General features: G+C 39.7%; 1 protein-coding gene across 1 annotated transcript in view; it reads right to left on the bottom strand.

The window, feature by feature from the left end:
• The window catches only part of gabbr2 (gamma-aminobutyric acid (GABA) B receptor, 2), a 156629-nt gene that overhangs the window by 66990 nt on the left and 65978 nt on the right, over nucleotides 1-23661 (bottom strand). The window contains exons 3-4 of the mRNA XM_056417837.1: nucleotides 10203-10373; nucleotides 3817-3918 (exon numbers count right to left, since the gene is read on the bottom strand). Coding sequence (XP_056273812.1) covers nucleotides 3817-3918; nucleotides 10203-10373 — 273 coding nt within the window. The remainder of the gene's footprint in view (nucleotides 1-3816; nucleotides 3919-10202; nucleotides 10374-23661) is intronic.

Below are 23661 nucleotides of genomic sequence, written 5' to 3'. Positions count from 1 at the left end.
CAATGATGGCCTTTTTTTATGAGCTTATGTGATGATTTGCAGGCAATGTGTTGCTACTAAACCTAAACCATCTCCCCATGTCTGCTAGGATGTGTGTGCATGTGTGCGTGTGTGTGTGTGTGCGTGTTTGATCGCTAATAAATGCGTTTGAGCCATACATATTATACATACTGTTTTGACCACATATGTGGCATTATTATCTAAACTTCTGAATAAAAGTTACTAAAATATTGTCAGTATGCAAAACAATATCTGAGCCTTTCTGACCTCATCAACAAACTCAAAAACAGTCTTCAAACTGTTGGAGTATCAGACCCAGAATATGGAGGAAGGAGACCGTGTGTTCTGTTTTTACAGACTCTTCCTGAAGCTTGGTGATATTTGGGGATTTGGAGGAGCAGAGGTGCTTCATCAGAGAAAAACACTGCAGATTACAGGAACAGCAGCAGCAGCGTCTGCGATTATATTATCAATAACCGATCATATGAAATGGACAAACTCATAATGATAATATATGTGCAAACCATTTGACTTGAGCCCTTTGTTTACAGCTGAAATGTTATTGGTGCATTATATATTTTAATCTTAGTCAACATACAGCAGCTACTGCCAAGGTAAAGAGGTCAGGTGGATGTGGTGGCTTAGACCATCACAAATACAACACAACCAAAGAGAGCATTGAATTCTAAAATTGGAAATGGCTGCTTTTATGTAATGTAGTAACTGAAAAGTTGTATAATAATAATGACAGTTATACATGTATGGAGGGTTCTTTGTCATGCAAAAAATGCTGCATCAGTGAGGCAAATTTCTTTTTTTAAAGTAATGGACCCTTACTACGTCATATCTGCAGGGTAAGAGTTCTGGATGCATGATGAATAATTCAATACTCATAAATAATGAAGTGTTTTGGACTTAATTTAGATTTCAGGATATTTTTCTCATGTGGCCCTCTATTGAATGCAAGCTCCTAACCACTTAAGCCCCATTGCCCCACCTGTGGGGCAGATTTGATGTTTTGTTCTAAACTGTCTATAATATTATAATAAACATGAGCAAATATATTGATGTTGTACATCAAATTAAAGAAGACAACTGGGGCTACAAGTATCAGTGAGCCATTTAAACACAACTCAAACACCAACTGAAATAAAAATACAAATATCATGATCAGAATTTTGTCAGGTGTCGGCCCACTCAGAACGTTTCCGTAGCTAGCGACATGTAGCTTTGTGCAATCATAAAAGAAGAGATGTTCAAAAGCAAGAGGACTTCACACAGATTCTAAATATCTTTACAGAATCCTTCTACACCAAAGTATCACGGAGATATAAGCCAAAGAACACAGAAATATTAATCGCTTCATAGCTTTACATTCAGCAAATTCAACATACTTTTGTTCTTGAGAAGAAGAAAACACGTTTCTCTCCCCTGCATTCCAGCTGGCATGGCTTTAGTGTGTGTATGTCCCTTTAAAAACCAGGCGGACTTTTGGGGAAGCGTCATAATCAGCTGTCAGGAAGTTCAATTTCAGCAAATCGGATTTCACATTTAAAATATGGCGACGCCTTTCTGTCTCCTATTGGCTCACAGTGCTGTCAATCTTGTCTTTCTTGGTACCAATCGATTCTATTGGCTCTAAGTATTCCAATGACGTGTCGTTCTTTAAAATCCGCCCTTCCCGGCGGAGATATCTGCGCGCAACAGCTGCGCTGTGACAGATCCAAAAACCGGCATTACGCACAGCACGCAAGCGCACAGCACCACTTTGTTTGATCGTTTTTTTATCTTTGATTTACTGTTTTAAAGCCACATAATGATGTATTTGCATGTATTGATCACCACAAGTAAAAGTGAAAGTGAAATAAATGGTTTGGTACATGAGAAAAGTCAAATGGCACAGATGGTGCTTCAATGTGCCCAAATGCAAATTTTAGAGACCTCGCCTAAATTCTCTTTACTAAAAAGTCTCCAACTATTGTTCTGCTTTATTTTTTCTTAGTCAAACTTTGCAGAGAGTCTGTTCACAAGTTGTATTATTATCTGGGTGATTTTAGGCCTTTGCTGTGCATCCATCCAGGATATATTCATCCTGAAAGTGCTTTTTTTCTCTAATCAAACCTGAAACTTCTATGAAAATAGAAGATTCATCTTTATTTACTCTTAACCAGTAACATATATGCTAATATTTACACATCTGAACAAAAGCTCATTGTGTTCCCTTTATTATAACACCAACATTATTCAAATAGCTTGTGTGGTTGCAGAGCTACACCCTTTTTAGTTTGGGTATGTCATTTTGAGCAGAAACCTAAAAAAACGGGTGGGGGTTAACAGGTTTTAATTGACCGTCAGTCACAAACATGTTTAAAAGCCCTGGTCTATAAAATAAATGCTTGTTATTCTAGTGTTAAATAAGGAGAGGAGGAAGAAGAAGAGGAAGAAAAAAAAGAAAAAAAAGAAAAAGACTTGATTTTGACTCGATTGTGTTTTTTCTTCTAAGCCTGCGTTTTCTGATGTAGTTTCATCAGCCTATCCAGAAATGGGAGAGAAGGAGAGATACAGATAAAAAAGCAGAAAGCGACTAAGAAATGTTGACGGCTGCTTCGATGCCTTGCAGCAGAAATGCCTGTCTCCTTTTTAAATATTCAGCTGGATCAGAGATGTAAGTGCTCTATTTGTGGATCACACAGTGGTTCCCTTATCCCCCCCCCCCCCCCCCCACACACACACACACAGTCGCACGTACTGTACGTACACAATCACACACAAAGTAGAACAAATAAAAGACCAGCCTTTACAACAGCATCTGTGTCCCCCTCTACCTCATCATGTGACGTAGCTGTCAGGGAGACAGAAAACTGCTGCTGTGAGACCAGTGAGAAACGGACCATTCTTGTGTCAGAGTGGCCCCGCCCACCTGATCCGAGCCTATCCTACAGTCTGAAAAGCTTTCGAGGCGACACTGTGATTTGAATATTTAGAGTTGATCAAGGAAGGATGTGTCAGCTTAAAATGTCAGGCGACAACTTTTAGAGTTACACATATATTTTAGGAGAGGCAGCTTATCTCGCCGTTCCTTCTCTATCACTCTGTCGTTCCTTAAAATTGCTCCGTGTTGCATACGTCATATCTTCCACTCAAATGTCAAACCACTCTGCCTTCCCTGCTTCTTACATTTTTTCTCTCACTGTGCTACATAACTTCCTATCAAAATATATATATATTTATACTCCTTCACTCTTTAACCATGTTGCCAGTTGAGCTCATCAGACACAAGGTCATGTGTTTGATTTACTTCCATTGACATTGTTACCTGCTGTAAACGATATGCGGCACTGACTGACTCACTGTGCATTTACGACTGAGGCCAGAAGCATCTCTGATTGCCTCTGGAGATAGTTCTGATAATTTAGCCCTTCAAACTTGACTGCATTTACATGTCATTATTCTGCATTCGTCAAAGCGATTTTGATCAATCATGCATGTTAAAACCATGAATACATGGTTACAAATATATAGGTATAACATAATATTGGCCCAATAAGGGTCTACTTTTGTTCTCTCATTAAATGTCAAAAGAGAGAAGATAATATTAATAAAATTAATAATACAATAAGAAACCCTGTATGCTTGTGTATATGCCAATACAGTGTCCTTGGTAAGCTGCCTTGCTCAAGAGTCAGATAACGTATTCATTGTCCGAGATTGACTCTGGATGGCATCAACTCAAACACAATTACAGTATTTTTTATTGTAATAATTGAACCTTTTTTTTTGACAGCTAGATCGAATTGTTCAAGAAGGATCACTTACCTTGAGCTTCTTGACATTGACACAAGGATCGTTCGAAAAACTTTCTGTGTCTGCAATCTGAATGTCTGCTTTCTCCAGCTCATTAGTTAGATCATTCCTTACCTAAACAAGAGGGGGGGGGGAGAGAGAGAGAGAGAGAGAGAGAGAGAGAGAGAGAGAGAGGGAGAGAAGGTGTTGATCATTTACTATGTCATTTATTTTTTTGCTCTGTTTATGGGTGACACACCCTCCGGGGAACTTCCTTTTCGGCAACAAAACAAAACAAAAAAACAGCTGTTCTACGTGTTCTTTGTCATATGGATTGACATTAACTTTGATACATAATAAACTAAACATTAAATGATCTGAGCTGGTGTCTGCATGCTTCATCTTAAATTGTGAGAGGAAAGACAGAAACACAAGCATCTTAACATCACAGCATGACAAAGACATTAAGTACTGAAGACATCAAAACCATCATCATTCTGATCTGATTCTGTTCAATGTGGATTTCCAACATTCACAATATCCAATGTGCATTTGTCCAAGTTAGATACGCTATACACAAGAATTCACAATGTTATATATTGCATAATCTCAACTGGTTATAAACTAAAACACAAGACACATGTGGAGTATTGTAAATGTATCTGCAGAAACTTTACATCTGCTTTGATGTATTGGTTCAGTGGAATGGGAGGTAATGGGATCAGAGAAGGAGGAGAGTGGAGCAGGTACCCCACAGTGGTGGCGAGCTTGAGGTGGTTTATCAAACTGTCTTTCGGTTTCACTCGCCAACAAACACACATACTAGGATTCATCCCTCTGGCTTCCCTCCTTTAAAAACTACAATTTCAGAAAAGGCCTTTTTTTTTACCGTAGTCATTTTTACTTGACATGGTGGGAAAAACAGAATTCTAACTCATAACATTAATGATGGCTGTATTCCATTCAGGTTTTGTAGTAAAGCATGCCAATGAGCCAGCATGTACATGTTCAGCATGTCAGGGCCCTGCCATCGGGATCACCCACATTGAAAGCAGCCATTATTAAACTCACTTCTGTGTGGTCAAAATGTCTGCTGCGAGAACAATCGACAGTATACATGCTGAGGTTTACTGTCGACATCTTGTCTTCTCTCTTTGGCTTTTCTTCCCTAATGTCCTCCGGCCATGCCCTGCAGCCATCGGCCTCTCCACCTCCACCCGAGAGATTGGCATTAGGGGCCATGATGAGACATCAGACAGGGTGGGCATGCCAAGCTGCGTTGGCACAGACAACATGTTGAAGGCCCTGTGTGGTTGCCCTACATTGGTTTGTAGTCTGGCATGTGTGCCATTGGTTGTATCCCTATTTGCGTTTCCTGAATTGCTCCAAATACATATTGGGGACTGTCATGGCTATGAATGGAATTCATTGCATATATAGAAACATTGTTCCTTGAGTGATCCAAAATCCATGTTTAGATTGACGTGTGCTCGTAGTTTCCTCATTGAACGATAATGGAGGGTTGGATCTGCCTGAATTTATAATATGTATAATGACAGGCTGTCATCACAGAACAAAGGCATCACAACTCCAACTTTTCAAACCATTCATGCAGCACATACTTCCACTACTTGGCAGATGGAGGGGCAACATCCTGACTGGCAAACACATTCATTCATTTCGCTATATTTTTTGACAAAAATAAAACTGAAATATATTGCAATAAATGCAGAAAAGTTGATTATGCTGCAGGAGTGGTTTAATATTTTCTATGAAGTATTTTAATTTGGTTTGTGCTGTTAAAACTTAAGAACACTGAGATCAGTTGTACAGTATATTCAATCTGACCAAAGCCTCGTTCTCTTTCTTTTAATAAACTTCTCATCGGCCTTGCTATAAGTGTTTCCTATTTTAGAAATGGATTTCAGGAATACTACTCAAATATCTGCAGCACATCAACATGGTGGGAACATAGATACAGTAGTAAGCGTTCCTAATCATATACTCCATGACTGCTTTCACTACCAATAAATCCACCACAATGTTCTTTTGTTACTGTTCAAATTAGCCATTACAACTATTTCCTGTACTAGACTCAAAGATGGCTGCAATCAAATCAATGAAATTGAACTCCAACTACATTTCCCTCGTGTCTCTAAACGTCTGCTGTCACAATCGCCTGCCCCCTCCACGCTGTACATCACCCACAAACATTCCATGTACTGTTCGCTGAGCTGAAACAACCGAGGCTGGACTGGATCAATACAACCAGGTGTAGCTCCTGAGGAACAATTAACGTGGTGGTCTGAACAAGGTACAACGTCCTGTTGTGCTGAACATGGACATAAAAGGCTTGGCTGCAATGCTGAGGAGCAACTATTCTCCAAAAGAGGGTTTCAGCAGGTTAGTTTGGTGTGAAGAGGTGAGTTGGAGCGAGCGCACAGGTGAATGGAATAACAACTTGCAATCACATCAAGACAATACAAACTTACATACAGACTGAGTGTGTTAGATTAGAAAGGGAGCAGCTTCTCCTGCATACCAAGAATATCATTGATCGCCTGCGCAGACGGGAAATCCCCAGTAGCAAATACAGAAGAGAAATAATCCTACTGCACCTCTGGGCATGCGTGCACACACATATGCAACTAAACACCCACACATGATGGACAACATGACAAGATGTCAGATGCACTGTTAGATGGGTGCTGTCTAGAAAAGACATTCTGCTAACACAACAACACAGACATATCACCCCGCACTAAATGAAGATGCATTGCTGAAGGTGAGGGTTACCCGGTGAGTCTTTGTGGTGTGACAGAATGACATATGATCCAACACTTACACGCTGGATGCTGACTTCCATTTCACTGACTGACATTCACTGGCATTTCACTGGTTCTCAAGTTTTATTTATTATCAGTGAGAGTGTGTCCTCATTAAAAATGCCATTGATAATTCAATAATTCCTCTCGACCTAATTGCATATTTCGCAGAGCTGCAATTGAGGATTCATTTGAATATAATTCTATGATTTACTTTCTTAATTGATTGTTAAAAATATAGTAAATGCACCTTAAATAAAAAAATTGTAAGAGAGAGAGAGCAGAGCATGTTGTTTAGTTGACCACCATAATGAAACTATCCGGATCAATCCCCTGTTAAAAATTTACAAATCCCCTTCTGGTTTTGACCAATAGTTCAAAAGGTAGTTTACTACTATACCGCAAAAGGACAAACAACAGATAAACCTATTTATTTACAAGCTGGAAATGGGGGACATTTTGTATTTTTGCTTCATGAATGATCGAAATGATTAATCCATTTTCAAAAAAGCTGCTGATTAATTTTCTGTTGAGTGACTAATTGTTTCACATTAAATATCTATGTGCATTGACTTTGAGTCAAAGCTCATGTGATTTCAAAATCTATGCATTAACAATTACTGGCTAAGCTTTACATTTGCATTAAAAAAATGCCCCAAAACAACAACACACAGACGGAAAAGTCAGTGGCCTGGTGCAGAGTAAGTGAGGAGTTTTAATGATTGGTACCAGCATGACACAGTGAGAGAAACACACTGCTGTGGTGTAACCTCAAATAATGATCATCATTTCAAGGCATGTATGTAGGGCCCTTTGCAGTGACGGGTGTGACTGCGTGCATGTGAGTGTTTACTACTGTCACACAGACACTAGAGTGATAGCAGGTGTTTTCACATCTGTCTGTCTGAGCCTTGTCCAACATGCATCTACATCTTTATATACAAAAAAGGTGGGACATTTATGTTTTCATGCAATACACACATCTGTCCCTCATACTGTGTGCTATATTGACAAATAAATCTTCATGCAGAGTTCAGACTATAATGCCAGCCATGTGTTTGTACAAACTAGCGTGACAAATGGTTGTGCCATAGCCTGATGACAAGCCCCCAAATGGCTTTCTCTGGTGGCCTTACATGCCCTGTACAATGGCATGACTGAATCATTCTGCAGAGGAATTTATACAACATTAGATGTTTGTTTTTTCTCACGAATAGCAGCTGATGGCTGAAGAAAATGAGTTTAAAGCATAAAACAGGGCCACCAAGAATTTTTTTGATTTTAAGCAAGAATTATGTGAAAGGGACCTCAGAGAGAGTGTAGCTGCTGAGAGAGTAACGTCACCTGAATGCATCATTTGGCAGAGTGTCATTAAACAGTTGAACAGATGAGCTCAGGGGGTTTCAGACAGAGGAGGGGAGTCCTAATCCTGATCTCAGGTCTGTCATCTGACTGGCTGATGATGGCTGCTCTGTTCTTGATTCAGCCCTGTTGGTCTGGCAATCTCAATAATGTTAATTAATGTGTGTGTGTGTGTGTGTGTTCTCAATAGTGTCTAACAATAGAAATGGCGAGCTGGCTTTAGCTTACAGGTTACAGTCCCATATGACATCATGCATACAGTGTGTGTGTGTGTGTGTGTGTGTGTGTGTGTGTGTGTGTGTGTGTGTGTGTGTGTGCGTGTGCGTGTGCATGTGCATGGCCCTGACTGAATCCGTAACAAGCGTGACATAATATTAACCTATTCTCCTTCGGAAAGAACACATCTTTAGATCCATAAACAGTTTGCCACGATTTCTACATTCTGGTTTGTTATGAGTCAGTTTGAAATAATAAATGTAAAAAAAGAAACGGTTATTTGGAAAGCTGTTAGAGGCTCCCACAGCTTGCCTCTAAATACATATTGTTTGGTTTTTGTGTCCTAAATCTCGACGGAGGTGGAGAATCAATAAGTAGCACAACCCATCGAGCCACAAGAGCCACATTTAAGAAGAATACTCCAGATTGAAATAAACCATAAGTGGTCTTAAATGGAACAATGCAATCAGTAGAGGAGGGTTACCAAATATCATCGTGCATTATTTTATTCTTATTCTTATTTTATTTGGCAGTATTTCTCCGCGTCACCATGATTTCCAGATGCAACTAAAAACGACGCGCTCTGAACTTGACAGAGGATTGTACGAATCATAAAGTACGGAAGCGATGCATATTTGTAAATCAGGATTAGAGGCCAATCTCGTGGCAGGTTGATTGAATCGGGCCGCCCGTCTCCCTCCCGTCCTAAGCCCCTTGGCGCTTTCAGAAGGGGAGAGATAAAGGGATTTGGGCTCTCTGAGATTTGCAGTGAGACTTCCTGTACACCCCCCATGGCCCCACCTCCAACCCCCGGTTGCTGAGCAAATTGTTTTCAACCAGAGCCTCGAAGCAAGAGCTCACATTGTGTTTCACACATTCTTGCTTTCAATACCTCTGACATGTTCAACCACGAACAGGAAGAGGTTTGTCTTGCTAGTTACCATCCAGTTCGGTATGACAGGATTTTAACTATATAAAAAAATGGTATTATTATATTTCAATTTAAAAGGCTGAGTGACACTCAGTATAATAGAGAAAAGGAGTTTTTCCTGGAGAATGCAGTTTTGTTCTCTCCAGTCCTGATGTTCAACTACCAACAATTAATTGAATTAAATAAATAATCAAGTAAAATTAACTAATGTCAAGCTTGGTTTGTAATACAAAATATGTACTATAATGTTATTGAATTTGATAATACGAAAGTGGGAAAAAAAATCATGTCTTCCTTCATTCCACAAATATGTATTCACAAAGAAATATAAAGAGAGAAAGAGACATTGCAATAGTCCCCTCTTGCATGTAGGCTACTAGTGCGATGCAGTGTTTACCTGTATGAACTGTACCACTTCTAGAAATCCCCACATGTGCTCGTATATTTGCTGTCTCTGCAAGAAGTGCTCCTTGTATTATCATTTGAACACCTGAAGCCAGAGTTGGTCATTCTTTTCACATTTTCTAAAATTATCCCGACACCAATTAATAAATCAAATGCTCTGTTAAAAATAAGAAATATATCCTGTATCAGTTGATATTTTAGGCCATGAAATAAACCCATCCAATCATTTCATTCCACCAGAATGAACTAATTGGACTACCCTTCACACAACTGCCTTCCTGCACGCAGTCGGCCCGTGCACTCATTGTCTGTGAGTACTAACAGCAATGTTTGTTGTTTATGTTCCCAATGATCATTTTATATTCTATAAAATATATTATTTAAATAACACTGAACCGTTAATTTAAGTTACTCGATTGAAGAAACAATTACCCGTACGTATTGCTTTTTCCATCATCTACAATGATTTAGAACCTCATAATGTAACAATTGAACTAATCATGGCACAGCACACCCCAGGTACTGACACAAGGGAACGGCTGTGCTGGAGTCCAGGAATTTTACATACGAATAAATGTAAAAAATAATAACAATAAACTCGGAATTATACAGTTGCACCCGTGCGAACGTTGCCATATCAAAATGAAGTATCTTAAAAAGAATGAACAAAGAGCACTGACCTCTGAGAACCTCTGCACATCCTGTGTGAGGGTCCCCACACGGGTCCAGTTGTAGAAGTTGAGAAACTTCACGACTGCCGGGTTCACAGCGTTGTCTGATGGGACGGTGCGGAAGAAGTTGGGGTACTTTTTCTTGTCTGCCAGAACTGGAGTTGTTGCTGCAAAGGACAGCTGGAAAGACAAGAGAGACAAATCAGTGAGCTTTGAGTCCGTCAAAGTCATTCAAGTAATCGTGGCCACAAACTGCCAGGTCATGCTGACGTCACTTGACTGTAAATATTTCATGGAATTGATGACTCCTGTTTGCATGACCTTTCAAATTGGCTTCATACTGTGTCTGCATCTTGGAGAATGTATCAGTGTGTGAATACCTCTGTGTGTTTCAGTATGTTTTTAATCAGCTCTCTCTCTTTCCCTCTCTTTCTCTCTCTCTCTTTCTCTCCAATTCAATTCAATAGTCTTTATTGGCATGGACGTTGCAACAACAATATTGGCAAAGCACCATAGCAACACATTAATATAGAACAAACATGCACATGAAACATGATGAGAATATCTTCAACTGGTAGTATACACATAAACACCATCACCCCCCCCCCCCCCCCAGTCACTATTGTCCTTATTTCCACCAATCATACTTTTCATTTGCCAAATCCATGCTAATCAAGTTGCGCTCTCTCTCTTTCTCTCTTCTACTTTGGAGACTATTTTTAACAATAGGTCTTTCATTTTCTCAAGAGGAAAAAATAGCTGTAATATATTTATTACCTTCGCATTGAAAATGCCGGAAGGTTATGTTTTGATCGCCGTGTATTTATTTATTTGTATGCGTGTTATTCGCAAAACTCAAAAAGTATTGAACCGAATCGCATGAAATTTGGTGGGATGATTGTTTATTATCCGGGGACCAGTTGATTAGATTTTGGGATCGATCGGGTCAAAGGTCAAGGTCAAAGGTCATGAACAGGTCAAATCTTCTTGAATCACATGGAATTTGGTGGGATGATTGGTTATTATCCGGGGACCATTTGATTAGATTTTGGGATCAATCGGGTCAAAGTTCAAGGTCAAGGTCATGGAAAGGTCAACATCTTTTTTTTACCATAGCACGATACATTTTTGTCCAATTGGCATGCAACTAATGCCAAAATGTTCATAATTCAATGCCCAATCTTGTGATATGCGAAGGTATGCGCTCTACCGAGTGCCCGTTCTAGTTTATCAATGTAACAACCTCCACATACCAGATTAGACACAGATCTGGCACTTTATTGCTTCATTTACACTATATTCCTTTTTAATTGCTTCATAAATAACTTTTACTGGCAGAATTGTGGTATTGTATTTGTAGAACTGTACAAAACATATGTATTTGTTAAAGGCAAGTCAGAAAAAAGGTACAGGTCTGATATAATAAGGCACCATGCTTTATTTTCAATGTCCTATCTTTGGTAATAATGAGTGATTTGAATCGGTGCAGGGTTAATTACATACTTATTACTTTGTAAAGATTAAACAGCTATCGTGATTCATGATAGCGATCTACGCAACGATATTATATTTCTGACTGAGACAAAGAGGTACACCAGTAGATTACCTGAACGGGTGTGAAAGCCTTGAGGAGTTCAAGCACCTCCCAACTGTAGGGATGACTGAGATCTTCTCATTAAGCCTCTATCCTTCTCGAGACATTAATCACAGTACTGCTGGTATAATTGTACGCGTGTTGAAACTTGATTACCATTTAAAATGTACCGAGCATGGTCGAAAAGGGAGTAACTGACATAGAACGACAGAACTGTGAGAACTCATCAGAGGGCATTCCAAAGTCAAACATGGAGAAAACAGGGCGGACGGAGCCAGTAATGTACGATGTGGTGTAAGATAGCATGACAGCTATGATAATACAGTTTAATAGGATTTGACTGCATTGGACAGAAATCGCGAACATCAAAATGTATTTATTTGCAACTGAAATATGAGGCTGAGTGACATAAAAGATTATCAAACAATCTTCATGAAGGGCATGACAAGAATGTTGTCATGACACTATTTCTATAGTCACAGAAAACTGACAAATAGCAGGCATGCCCTTTTTTTCTTACATCCTCAACATTGTCATCAGCTGAGCCATTTAGGAGGATCCCAAATCTACATGGCTTCACCCAATCAGTGGAAAAGCATCAGTCATCACTTTCTGCACAGACCCACAGGGGTTTGTGTTCACACGCCAACGAAATAGACTTTTAAAACAACACATGGATTACAGCCATCAATTAAGGTGGAAGAAAGGCCTTTATCTTGCTACCACTGCTAAATCCAAAATCACCCACTAGCCTAAGAGGGCTTCAAGGGGTCTTTCCAGCGTTGCCTTAATCTCCGTTTAGCTAAGGCTGTTTGCTACACCCACACTGGGAGATGCTTCCACAGTTGTGTAATAAGAGCGAGTGATCTTCTAAAACCAAATTGATTGCACCAGTCTTCTCAAGTCTGCACTGGGAGGAGACTTTGTGGTCAAAAGATGCTCTACAACCTTATCCATTTCCCTCCTTTAAGTGTTTTAGGTTTGCCTGCTGGTTCTGTTGGAGATGTTTTTGCTTTGGGCACAGTCTCACTTACTTACTTTCATCTGATACAACACAAAACTGAACTGAGAATCCCACACTACATCAATAAATATTGACCAATAAACACACATGCTGAATTTAAAATGTCATGGGAGTGAAGGTGCTACACTACTGGTAATCCGTTTACTTTTTAGGAAAATGGGACACATGATACAGATATTTTTTAAAAAGCTTTAAAAAGAATTAACTCAAATAAATAATTAACCAATGTTTTTTTTTTACTCTTGCAGTTCACATAATTCGAGGCCATCAAATGTGTTAGTAAAAGCCATATCAGGATCTAATATTGTATTTTATTAATCAAACTAACTGCTGACTCAATATAAATTGGTTTGAAACAACTTTGAACCAAAATGGACCATGTAAAGTTGAAATATCATTAGAGTATTAAAGTCCAATCATGACATTAGACAAGGCCTCCATCTGTTTGATTTCAAATTCTAGTAAACTCTAAAACAGTGACAAAGATAGACACTATATTGTGTCTTCCACTGAATACAGGTCAGCTGCTGAGAAAGGCTAACGTGTTCTACAATAAAATCAATTATTTTCTTCACTGACATAAAAAGCTAAAGTCTACAGGTCAACTTTGGCACAATTGTGTGAGGATAGTGTATGAAGGTAAGATGAGAGGCAGCTCCAATGTATTATTTAAAGAACAGGCCAATCTTGATCAATCTCTGTACAGCCTTTTCAAAGGAAAAGCCCAAAATAATTCCATGATATCAAACATCTGAGAGCAGTGTCTTATGTAAGAGGGGTTTAAAGAGGACCAGCCCAAATGTGATGGTCTTAAGTGGAGAGCTCTACACTTGTGGCAGATTTGCCCGTGCAGTGTGCACATACACAGATTACGCATTGGGAAAGTCAGATGAACACATTCCCTAACCACAGATGTTGCCGATACACACAATCCACAGATAACTTTCTTTGCCCGTAGTAATTAAAACTGTGCCAACAGCTCAGGGCAGCTTCCCCCTCTCATCTCCCCTCAAGGTCACTTAAGCTCTCGGTGAAACGACTGAGAACATATCTGGCCTCACTGAGACGTTTTTGTGAAGACTTGAGGTGACTCTCTGATACCATAGCAGGGGTGATCTATCCAGACATTCTGTAGGCACAGTCGCTTATCACATTCTATTTGAAGTGAACACAAAAGCTTTCCCGGTGCTCTGTTTGGGCTTATTCAGGTCACAATCAAACTAGTTTTGATGCATGGAGGAAAAGTGAGAAAAGAGCCAGAGAAGAAAGGTGGGATGTTTACTGCTGATTCTTAGGGTATACCACCAGTGAATAAGGGGTTGTGTATCCGAACAGTTAACCGAGTGAATGGATTGTATTTTAAACCTCTGTGGACAACCAAAATTTAGAGGGCTTTAAGACTTGCAATTGTCACATTGACAGTCTAGTGAGCGACGCTGAGCTGTCCTGAGCTGACATTCACACCAGCAGCAACAGTTTGCCTCGACTGATCAACCTCATCATTCACCTCAGCTGTTAAGCTCGCCAGATGTATCACGTTACCGTGTATCCTGGTCTAAATGCTGCGACCTCGAGACGCCAACACCAGGCTGTCATGACCCGGAGTTTCAGTCTTGTTTTGTGTCTTATTTTGAAGTCCTTGTGTCATCTGTCTCCCTGTGATTGTCTGCCCTGGTCCTGATTGTTTCCTTCTGTGTGATTGCTGGCCCCGCCCTCATTGTGTCCACCTGTGTCCCCGTTGTCCAATCACCTCCGCCCACCTGTGTATTTAAACCCTGTTCGTATCATTCACCAGTTTGGCTTCGTACCTTTTGGTTCGTGTTTGTCGTCCTGTGTTACCTGTAAATTCAGAATTAAATATTGGTTTCGAAGAATTGTCGGCACTTGGGTCCTCTCTCGCTACGGCAACAGCTGACACAGGCTTGTTTAGTTATTCAGTCTGTTCGACGCCCAATGACTGCTGTTCAGTTCGCTTTCCTGCCTACTTTTCTTGTTTTTGTGTTGACTTCTGCAAATAAATACATCAAGTTTTTTGTAAAGTCTAAAAATATACACCTGGTGTGTTCTCTGCATATTTGTATTACTATGTGAGTTTAAGGCATTACAGTGCTTGGGGCTAAATACGGAATAAAATCTCAATATTTGCCCCGATGATGGTGCTAGTGTCAGGGGATCATAATTATTCCGGAGCCAATTTTGATGGTGAGCAATCCAAATGTTTTGAGACATTACAAACATAAAAGAGGTGTAAGGTTCATGGTGGTGCCAAAAATGCTGCAATACTTCTTCAGTCTAGAGTAAAGCGGTGGACCAGTCGACGACATCCATGCACGTCATGCAGTTAGTGGGGTTAAAAAGAGCTTTGTCAATTAAAGTTTAATTTGACAGAAGTGATGACTGGGTCTCGCTGAGTTGGTCATTCGCGCGCGCTCTTTGCAGGAGTTTGATGTAGTGAGTCATCGGTTGATATGAAGGTGGTCCGTCTTTCTTATCACATGAAAACACAGACACAGAAGATTGTTCTAGATGTAGTTGTTAAAGCTCCTTTTGCCAACATGCAATGCAACCTGTCTCTTCGTTTATATTTCCTGCAATGTACCTGCTGGTTTGGCTTGAGATGGATCAATGGTGCAAAAATTAAAGACAACAATTCTTACAACCTTTCCGAGCACAAGCAGTTTGAATGAGAAATAAGGAAGATGCAAGAGTGTGTGTAATCACATTGACGGATCTAATAGCATTGATTGGTCCTAGCGGGACTACCTCGCAATAAGATCTGCTGCTGCTAATTGTGTGGTTGACCTTTGAATAATGAAGTGGATATCATGGAGGGGAGAAAAAAAGTGAATGGTAGGTAAATATTAGCTCATTCACAGTGCTTTGCTCCTTCCTAGCGTTCATGTTTATTATACCAAACGGGTTATTCCACGGAATAATCTGAAACTGTGGATTTGTAATCTGACAGCATCACCAAGGTATTCCGAAAACACAAAAATTAAGACTTTGCCTGACGCAGAGTGGATTGAGAGGCAAACCGAATTCTTCCGAATAGTTCTAGTAAAGGACAATTGATGTTCAGCACTTGTCCAATAGTGAGTACTGTACTTTAAAACATTGTCCTTTAAACAAATATCGTACAAATAGTGATAAGACCACAAGTTGTCAAGCATATTCAATATTTCAACAACACACCGACAACCTATAAAATATACAAGAAGAAACACTGCTTTTCACTTTAAAAATCCTTTGACCTTATAATTTAAAATAACAACAACAAAAATATAAGGAAGTTTTCTGGTATAGATGCAATGCAAGAGTGCTGCAGCGAACACTTGGAGGCAACATAATAATACTAAGATCCTATGAATACATTGAAACTTGGACATGTTTTGCAACATTATTGCTCACCCAAAAAGGAACAATAACAATACGCATGCAAGGGAAAAATGTAGGCCATAATTCATTTTACACACATGTAGTGAAGTTAACCACGTGTTGCATTTGGATTGGATGCATCCCAAAATAACAGGGGCGACTGTGGGTCATTGGTTAGCAGTTCCGTCTTTCAATCAGAGGATTGTAAGTCGCTTCGGATAAAAGCGTCAGTAAATGAAAATGTAATGTAACACACTTTTGAGGTGCTTTAAAGAAAGTTCAGCAAGTTATAAAACTGAAAGGAAAGGTTTCATAATTGCAAAGGATATCAAACAACTTCAAACACTCTCTACCTAAATATCTCTACCTTTACCAACAACACAACGGATTCAAAGCCCATCCATCCTGCCGGAGCCCCGAGACCCCTTGCAGAGTAATAGCTAGGTAATAGCAGTGCTGTTGATCAGGAAGCACGGAGGGGGTCCTGGGGTTTATTCAATATTCAAGAGAGACATTTGGTGCACCATGGGAGCACCCAGCTGGAGAGGCAGCAGCAAGGGAGAAGCTGTGGACCCCACACTGACCACATCCAGAACTCATTAGCACCAGGATGGAGGTGGGAGAAATAGATGAATATTCTAGGTAGATGGTGAAGGAATTGAGTGAGAGACCCAGTGCTGATGAAAAGTCCGACATGGAGCTGTTGAGACGATGGAGGGAGTAATACAGACAAACAGAACATCTGAACAAGGGAAAGAAGAAAAATGAGATAAGAATTATGAGGCATCATGTGCTATGTGTGCTAACTGATTATTGATCTCATACTGCATGTTGAAGCTAGTCTGCGTGGGCCACAAGAGTATTACAAAAACAAACAATGCACAGATATACTATCTTTTCACATTTTAAAGTTGGGGGTTAAATGGAGAGAATCTGCTTGACTCTACTGCAATTTAACTATGGGATGTGCGAGTGATGGAGGATATAATGCCACATAGACTGACTACCTTGAGAGAGATCAGCTGTACTAATAGCACACAGTAAGGACAGCGGCTTCAGAACCAGGCAAGTAGGATGCAGATATTACAGCTTTCTATATGGGCTCGACCAGAAAAGTCAATGTGCACTCACACATTGTATGTATGATGTATACACACAGTGTATACATCAGTCTACGCTTGTTTTAAGTCAGACCCTGTCACTTGTGTGAAGTTCATTTCAAATCCAAAAGACTAGGACAGGGCAAAACAAGGGAAATTTACAATTTAAATCCATAATTTTTTTAATCAAGAATCATGATAAATTGTAACCGCTTGAAAAATAAAAAAATTAACCTATTGGAGATATATTTTTACAAGACAGTTAAACACTAGACACACACACACACACACACACACACACACACACGCACACGCACATAGACTGGCATCCATTACTGCTTACTTGAAGGTGGGCATCACAATAGATTTCACAAGGATTTTTTTCAAAATGGCTCGGAGCTCTTTGAGTGGACATTAGCCATGTGTGTGTTTAAATGGGCGACTGTGGGTCAGTGGTAAGAAAAAAACAAGGCCTTTTGAGGCCCATTAGCGATAATAATTGTTGTCATGCCTTCTTCTGAAGGAATATAACAAAGAAGCTTTACAATGAAAAATAAATATTGCAATGTGTAGTCGTACTGATTCACTGACAACATTTACTCATTGGTTTGACATGACATCCGTAGTATTTGAAGTCGATTTGATTTATTAGGATTAAATTGAAATATAAAATACAAGGTGCAGTGGAGAATACTGCTGTCAGTTATGAATTATATTTGATGTTTGTTCCTGATGTTTAAAACAAAAAAATAATCACTATTTGATCACTATAAAAGTTCAAATAGAAGAATAAACATATGATAGAAACATGAAAATGATGGAGGACAGAAATCCTGATTAATAATGAGGTTCGGACCGCCCCAGCTCATTTGCATACAAGGACATATAAATAAAGGCCTAAATAAATAAATAAATACGTGTGGTTCATTTAATGATGTCCTGTTTAGGTATAACTTATATTTATGTATTCCTGTATTTATTTATACATTTATTGAAGCATGTATTTATTTATTCCTGTATTTATTTATTCATACATGTATTTAAGCATTTATTTGTTTATTCCTGTATTTATTCATGCATTTATTTAAGCATTTATACATAAACCATTTTCCTCCATAGGAAACAACTGTGAAAGCCCTCTTTATGTGTGCACTAACACAGCACCGTACTGTGGCAGGATATAGTCATAATCATGACATAATATGCCCACAAACTGGCCTCTAAACAGGTGAGTGATGTGGTGGTCGCCTCCTCTCTAACAGCTTATGGCCTGCTGTGCTGCAGCCACTGTTTAATCATGTCAATCATGGTATAGCTAATGCCATGTGCACACGCACCCACACACAGAGTGAGTGATGTTCTGTTTATGTTGTTGGCCTTGCACAGCACCCCATCCCACTCTCATCTCAGGTCAGTCGTTTAGACCTGGTTTTCATCCCCAGTCTCTTTTATTACTCTTTCCTTCCTCATATTACAGATACGAGCTTCACTGACAAGGACATTGTCAAGCAGGAATCACCATTATGGACAAATGTCAGGCCAGATAATATGAGGAAGGGCGTGGGTCTGATGACAGGTCAAATGTGATAAAAAGAACATTTTATATCAGGATTGGTCCTGCGATAGCAAATCATTTGCCTTTCACATTCACCCTAACATGTGTTTAAACTTGCTGCACAAGGTTTGATGCTCTGAGTGGCCGTTTCTGAGGAACTTGATTGCACATTGCTACAAAACCGGTGCTAGGCATGCATTGAACCTTTCCTGTGTCGTGTTCAACGTTTGGATTGACTGCACGACAGTTCAATCATACACGCACCGCTGCTTGGCGAGGATGAGGCTTTTATTTACTCACAGCAGGTATTTCAATCAACCATGCACGGACATACAACCCACACACGCAACAACTCTTCAACTGTGTTTACTCCTGTTCAGTGTAGTCCACACACTGTAGACAAGTGTTAGTGTCAGAGGAACAAGATGTACATGAGAAAGTGGGGAAAGTACCGAGATGATAAAGAGAGAGAATTTCTACCCAAAATCTGTAATCATAAACACAATTAACTACCAAAAACAACATCTATCAAACCAACTAAGCATCCAGATAATATAAAAGGCAAGAAATCAGACTCCAGCTGAAAGGGTCACGCTCTAGTTAATCATTGAAAGTCTGATGGTTACTCATCTCACTTGTTAAATCTGTGTTAAGCAGTTTGAGCTCAGATTAGGATCATTAGATTATTCCCTCAAACTGACCACTTAAAGCTTCATCACTGACCACGGCTGCATAGTGGAGAAAGCTTGTGGACTCTATTGTAAGGTCATGGGTGACCTCAGTGCTTTACTTGACTGACACAAAAGAATTTATGAAAAAGCTGTAGCTGAGCTTGATATGTCTCATGTCAACAGTACGTGTCTGCATGTGCGTAACCTTGGATTTTAATGGATAATAAATTAGCTATAAAGAGACACATAATATTCATGCAGGAAGCAGTAAACCTAAATAATGAATTTGTCAGACAGTATAGCATGTGCTAGGCATGTTCAATGTGGCTGTTCAGTGGACCATTAATCGATAGGTGTCACTTATCACCGTTTCTCTGGGAGTGAGAAGCAGGAAAGACGGGACACCCCCCTCTGGCATGAGATGGGCTTGTGTGACTCGGTCGTTCTTCATTTGGCCACATGGAGACAAGCTGTCCTTGAGCGGTGGAGATGAGAGGAGATGAATCGCTATCACAAACAGGAACAGGGGAGAGCATTTTCTTATCGATCCGGGTGTGCTGGAGTGTGCGGCAGATATCCACAGGATCGGTCGTGAAATGAGAGGAGAGGATGTGACGCCTACTTAAGCTGCAGCTTGAGAAGTCAGTGCATTCGCCAGTTTTAAAACCACTTTCGGGGTCTTACTCATATGGTTACATAGTATCACTGCATGTTAGCCAAACCTTCAACACAGAGAAACCAGTGACTACTCAGGAGAAGGAGGGGGCTATGAGTGATGCTATTCTGCCACCTAGCTCCATAACTATTCTATTTATAAATTGAGATTTAATACCGTAACCTGAAATCTCTCTGTGCTCCCTGCTGCTGCCACTTGGCTGCCTATGAATGATTAATGAGCAGATACTGAACTGTAGACTATTATTGTTATTTTCTCCCCTCCCTCCTCTCCATCCATCGCTCAATACAGGGATTCCTTTGGGGAGGCAAGGGCTAACATTGTATGAGCTAGTGTTTTTCTGTGCTTCGTTGGCCAGATTGTAGTGAGCACAAAAAAATGTTGATGTCCTCATATTTATAATTAAAGTGACACGCTTACTAACATATTTCGAGCATCAAATTCACCCTGTAGACCTTAAAGGAAATGCAGCTGTAATCAGCTATAAAGGCCTAAACGACCTTTTTCACAATCAGCTTCCAACTATGAGGTAAATTAATAACTGCACTTTTGAGCTTTAGGTTGTTCTCTATGCTCTTTCCATTGCTTTGAAGTGGGTGATGTCAAATATTTCCGTGCAGAAATCAGAATTTGGACACATTAAATCAAACTGGTGACAGTTCGTGGGTTGTCTGTTAAAAATGCCGTGTGTAGGGTCCAAGTGCATACATGCACATAATGAACCATCTGATGTGGTACCATTGAATAACCTCATACATGCAGATGTATAAAAAAAACTGAACTTTCATACAGAGATGGATTACATCCTCAGAATTTTAGAATATGTGTGTAGCTTCAGCAACTGTACAGTGTGCGGTTTTATTAGCCTTTAAAATGTGTCAGAACCAGAAGCTTCTGCTCTCCTGGAGTCATTTACCTGTGTACACGGCTGTTGCCAAATGCACATTTGGTTTCTGTTACTCTGATTTGTATAGCATAGCAGTATTTAGAAGAAAATGTAAATGTTATTAATGCAGATCACATATAGTTTTGTCCTCTTCTTTCATGGATTATGTTTTATTTAAATTATCGAATTTCGGGTCTTAAATTAAAAGCCTTAATTGTGTTTTCATTTCCTATATGAATGTAAATATGAAATAAAAAATAAAAAGTCCTAATCCTATCAGGTTTCACCTGTCAGTCATTCTTGCCTGATGTTTTCAGTAATTTCCAACATGACACACATAATTGGAATCAGTTTGACATTGTGTCCCGTTTCCAACCACGATCATCACTCAAGTCACGTTTATGCACGTGTGTTCCGGGGGCATTGGGGTCGGCTGTAGCTCAGGGGGAGGGCGGTCATCCCTTAACCACAAGGTACCCGGTTCAATCCCCGCTCTGCCATTAGTTGCATGTTGAAGTGCCCTTGAGCAAGACACTGAACCCCCAGTTGCTCCCTGGTTGCTTCACTGCAGCCCACTGCTCCTTAATAACTAATGATAGGTCAAATGCAGAGAAGGATTTCCCCACGAGGATGAATGAAAGTGTAAACTTCTCTCTTTCTTTTTTGCTAAATATTCTCAACTTTTTTTTAACCAGTTTTTGACCATTTAAACCATCTTTCTTGATGCCCAGTTAAATACAGAAATTTGAACATATTTCATCCTGCATGTATAAACTCATTCATTTCCTTTGTATTTCTAAAGGAATGCAAGGTTAGTGCTGACATGTGTGCATGGAGGAACCAGGACCAAGAGGAAGATGCTGCCCATAAATCATCTACCAGCAGTTCAGTTGCACAAGATAAACCATACAGAACCAGCAGGTCTGAAGAGAACAGTGTAATAATATACTCTGTAACACATACGGTTATTGTGTAATTCTGTTTTGTTGTATGTGAAACACGAATATCTTTCTTGCTGAGAGATGGTTGAGCAGATTGAGTCTGCATGGTAGCCTCAATATGAAGTTAGAGCAAGCGGACTGTTAGAAGAGCTTAAGCCCAATAATTAAAATGTCACATCTCATGTGTTCAATCTGTGCTAAACCAAAAGGTAAAATTATACAATGTGGGGTTATGGGTTTGACCATTTTTTGCCAAACACAGTAACATTCTGGAGTCTTGTCATCTCAATGAAGTTGCCAGGCAACAACTGAAGAAGTTACTTTGCCTTGCCAACAAAGTAAATTCCTCACATTTTAGCAGCTAAAACCTCGCAACACTTGGGATGCAGGACTCCCTACAACCCCTAAAGCATTGCAATGACATAGTTCCTGGATTAGATTGACATTTTGAGATCACTGTGAAAGGAGTTGCCATTGGAAGCTTTTTATTTTATTTTTTAAAAAATTTTTAACTTCAGAACATAATAAGTCCCTTATTATGAAATTGCTCGGCCTCTAAATGTCCATTTTCCTTCGACTATTCTGAATCTTTTGTATTCTCTTCCCTCGATCATTTTCCTCTGATATAAAAAGGCTGGTTCACAAATAAGTGTGCATACATGCATAACCACGCAGAAGTTCGTGTCCAAACACATAATGCATGTCCCTGTTTTAACACAATGTTTCATCTTCTAGCTTGAAAAATAAATTGGGGAAGCTGCAAGAAAATTGCTTCGTGAAAAAATCTGTAGCCCGTCATTCCCCTGAGGAGGAGCACACATGTTTAATGATAAAGCTTTAGGATATTTGACAGAACCATCAATAAACGGCCCAATATAATATTCATTCTATAATAGGTTATGTATGGGCAGTGCAGGGGAAGCCCACACAGGCGATTCATGTTGTGAGTGGGCAAACATTTCACTGGAGACAGCCAGCATTTGCAAATTACTATCTTTTAAGTTGGCAGACATCTACCGCTCTCTCTCTCTCTCTCACCCTTTTTCTCTCATATCTCCCTCCCTCTCACCCACTCTCTCCTCTCTCTCCCTCCAAGGAGAAAGAATGTTCAGCTTATACACGACTGTATCTTTCTCATTTGGTCTAAAACCATCCAGATATTACTCTTCTCCTTGCTTTTCAATAAAATTGTTAATGAAGGCGACGATAAATAAAGCACATAGAACGTAGAACAGACACGACACCGAACAACAAGCTGTGCCAAAGCAAGAGGAGATGCTGGGAACAGCCAGATGGTTTCAGAAGCAACGTGGACTCCCTCTCTCTCTCATGTTTGTTCTCCTGTACATTTTCCTTCTTTTTATTCCCCACCACTCCCCAAGGATGGCAGCATCGTGTTTGTCATGCAAAGTACAATACAGAACAGTTATGTGAGGCGGGAAAAGGAAAGGAAACATGCTGGTGGCTTATAAACAGTTAATGCTCGGCAGAATAAAACCAATTGCTTTGAATACAGGAAACAGGTGATATCTGGTGTATTACACAATGACATGCCTATCATATTGTTCTATGCTTTTTATTGTCATGCCTGTATGTCTGTTAAAGCTTCATTGATTTATGGGTCAATGTGGTTGTATTATAAATTA

This window comes from Pseudoliparis swirei, chromosome 1, assembly GCF_029220125.1.
Source record: "Pseudoliparis swirei isolate HS2019 ecotype Mariana Trench chromosome 1, NWPU_hadal_v1, whole genome shotgun sequence".
NCBI classification, from domain to species: domain Eukaryota; kingdom Metazoa; phylum Chordata; class Actinopteri; order Perciformes; family Liparidae; genus Pseudoliparis; species Pseudoliparis swirei.
This window is presented reverse-complemented; position numbering and strand designations above follow the sequence as displayed.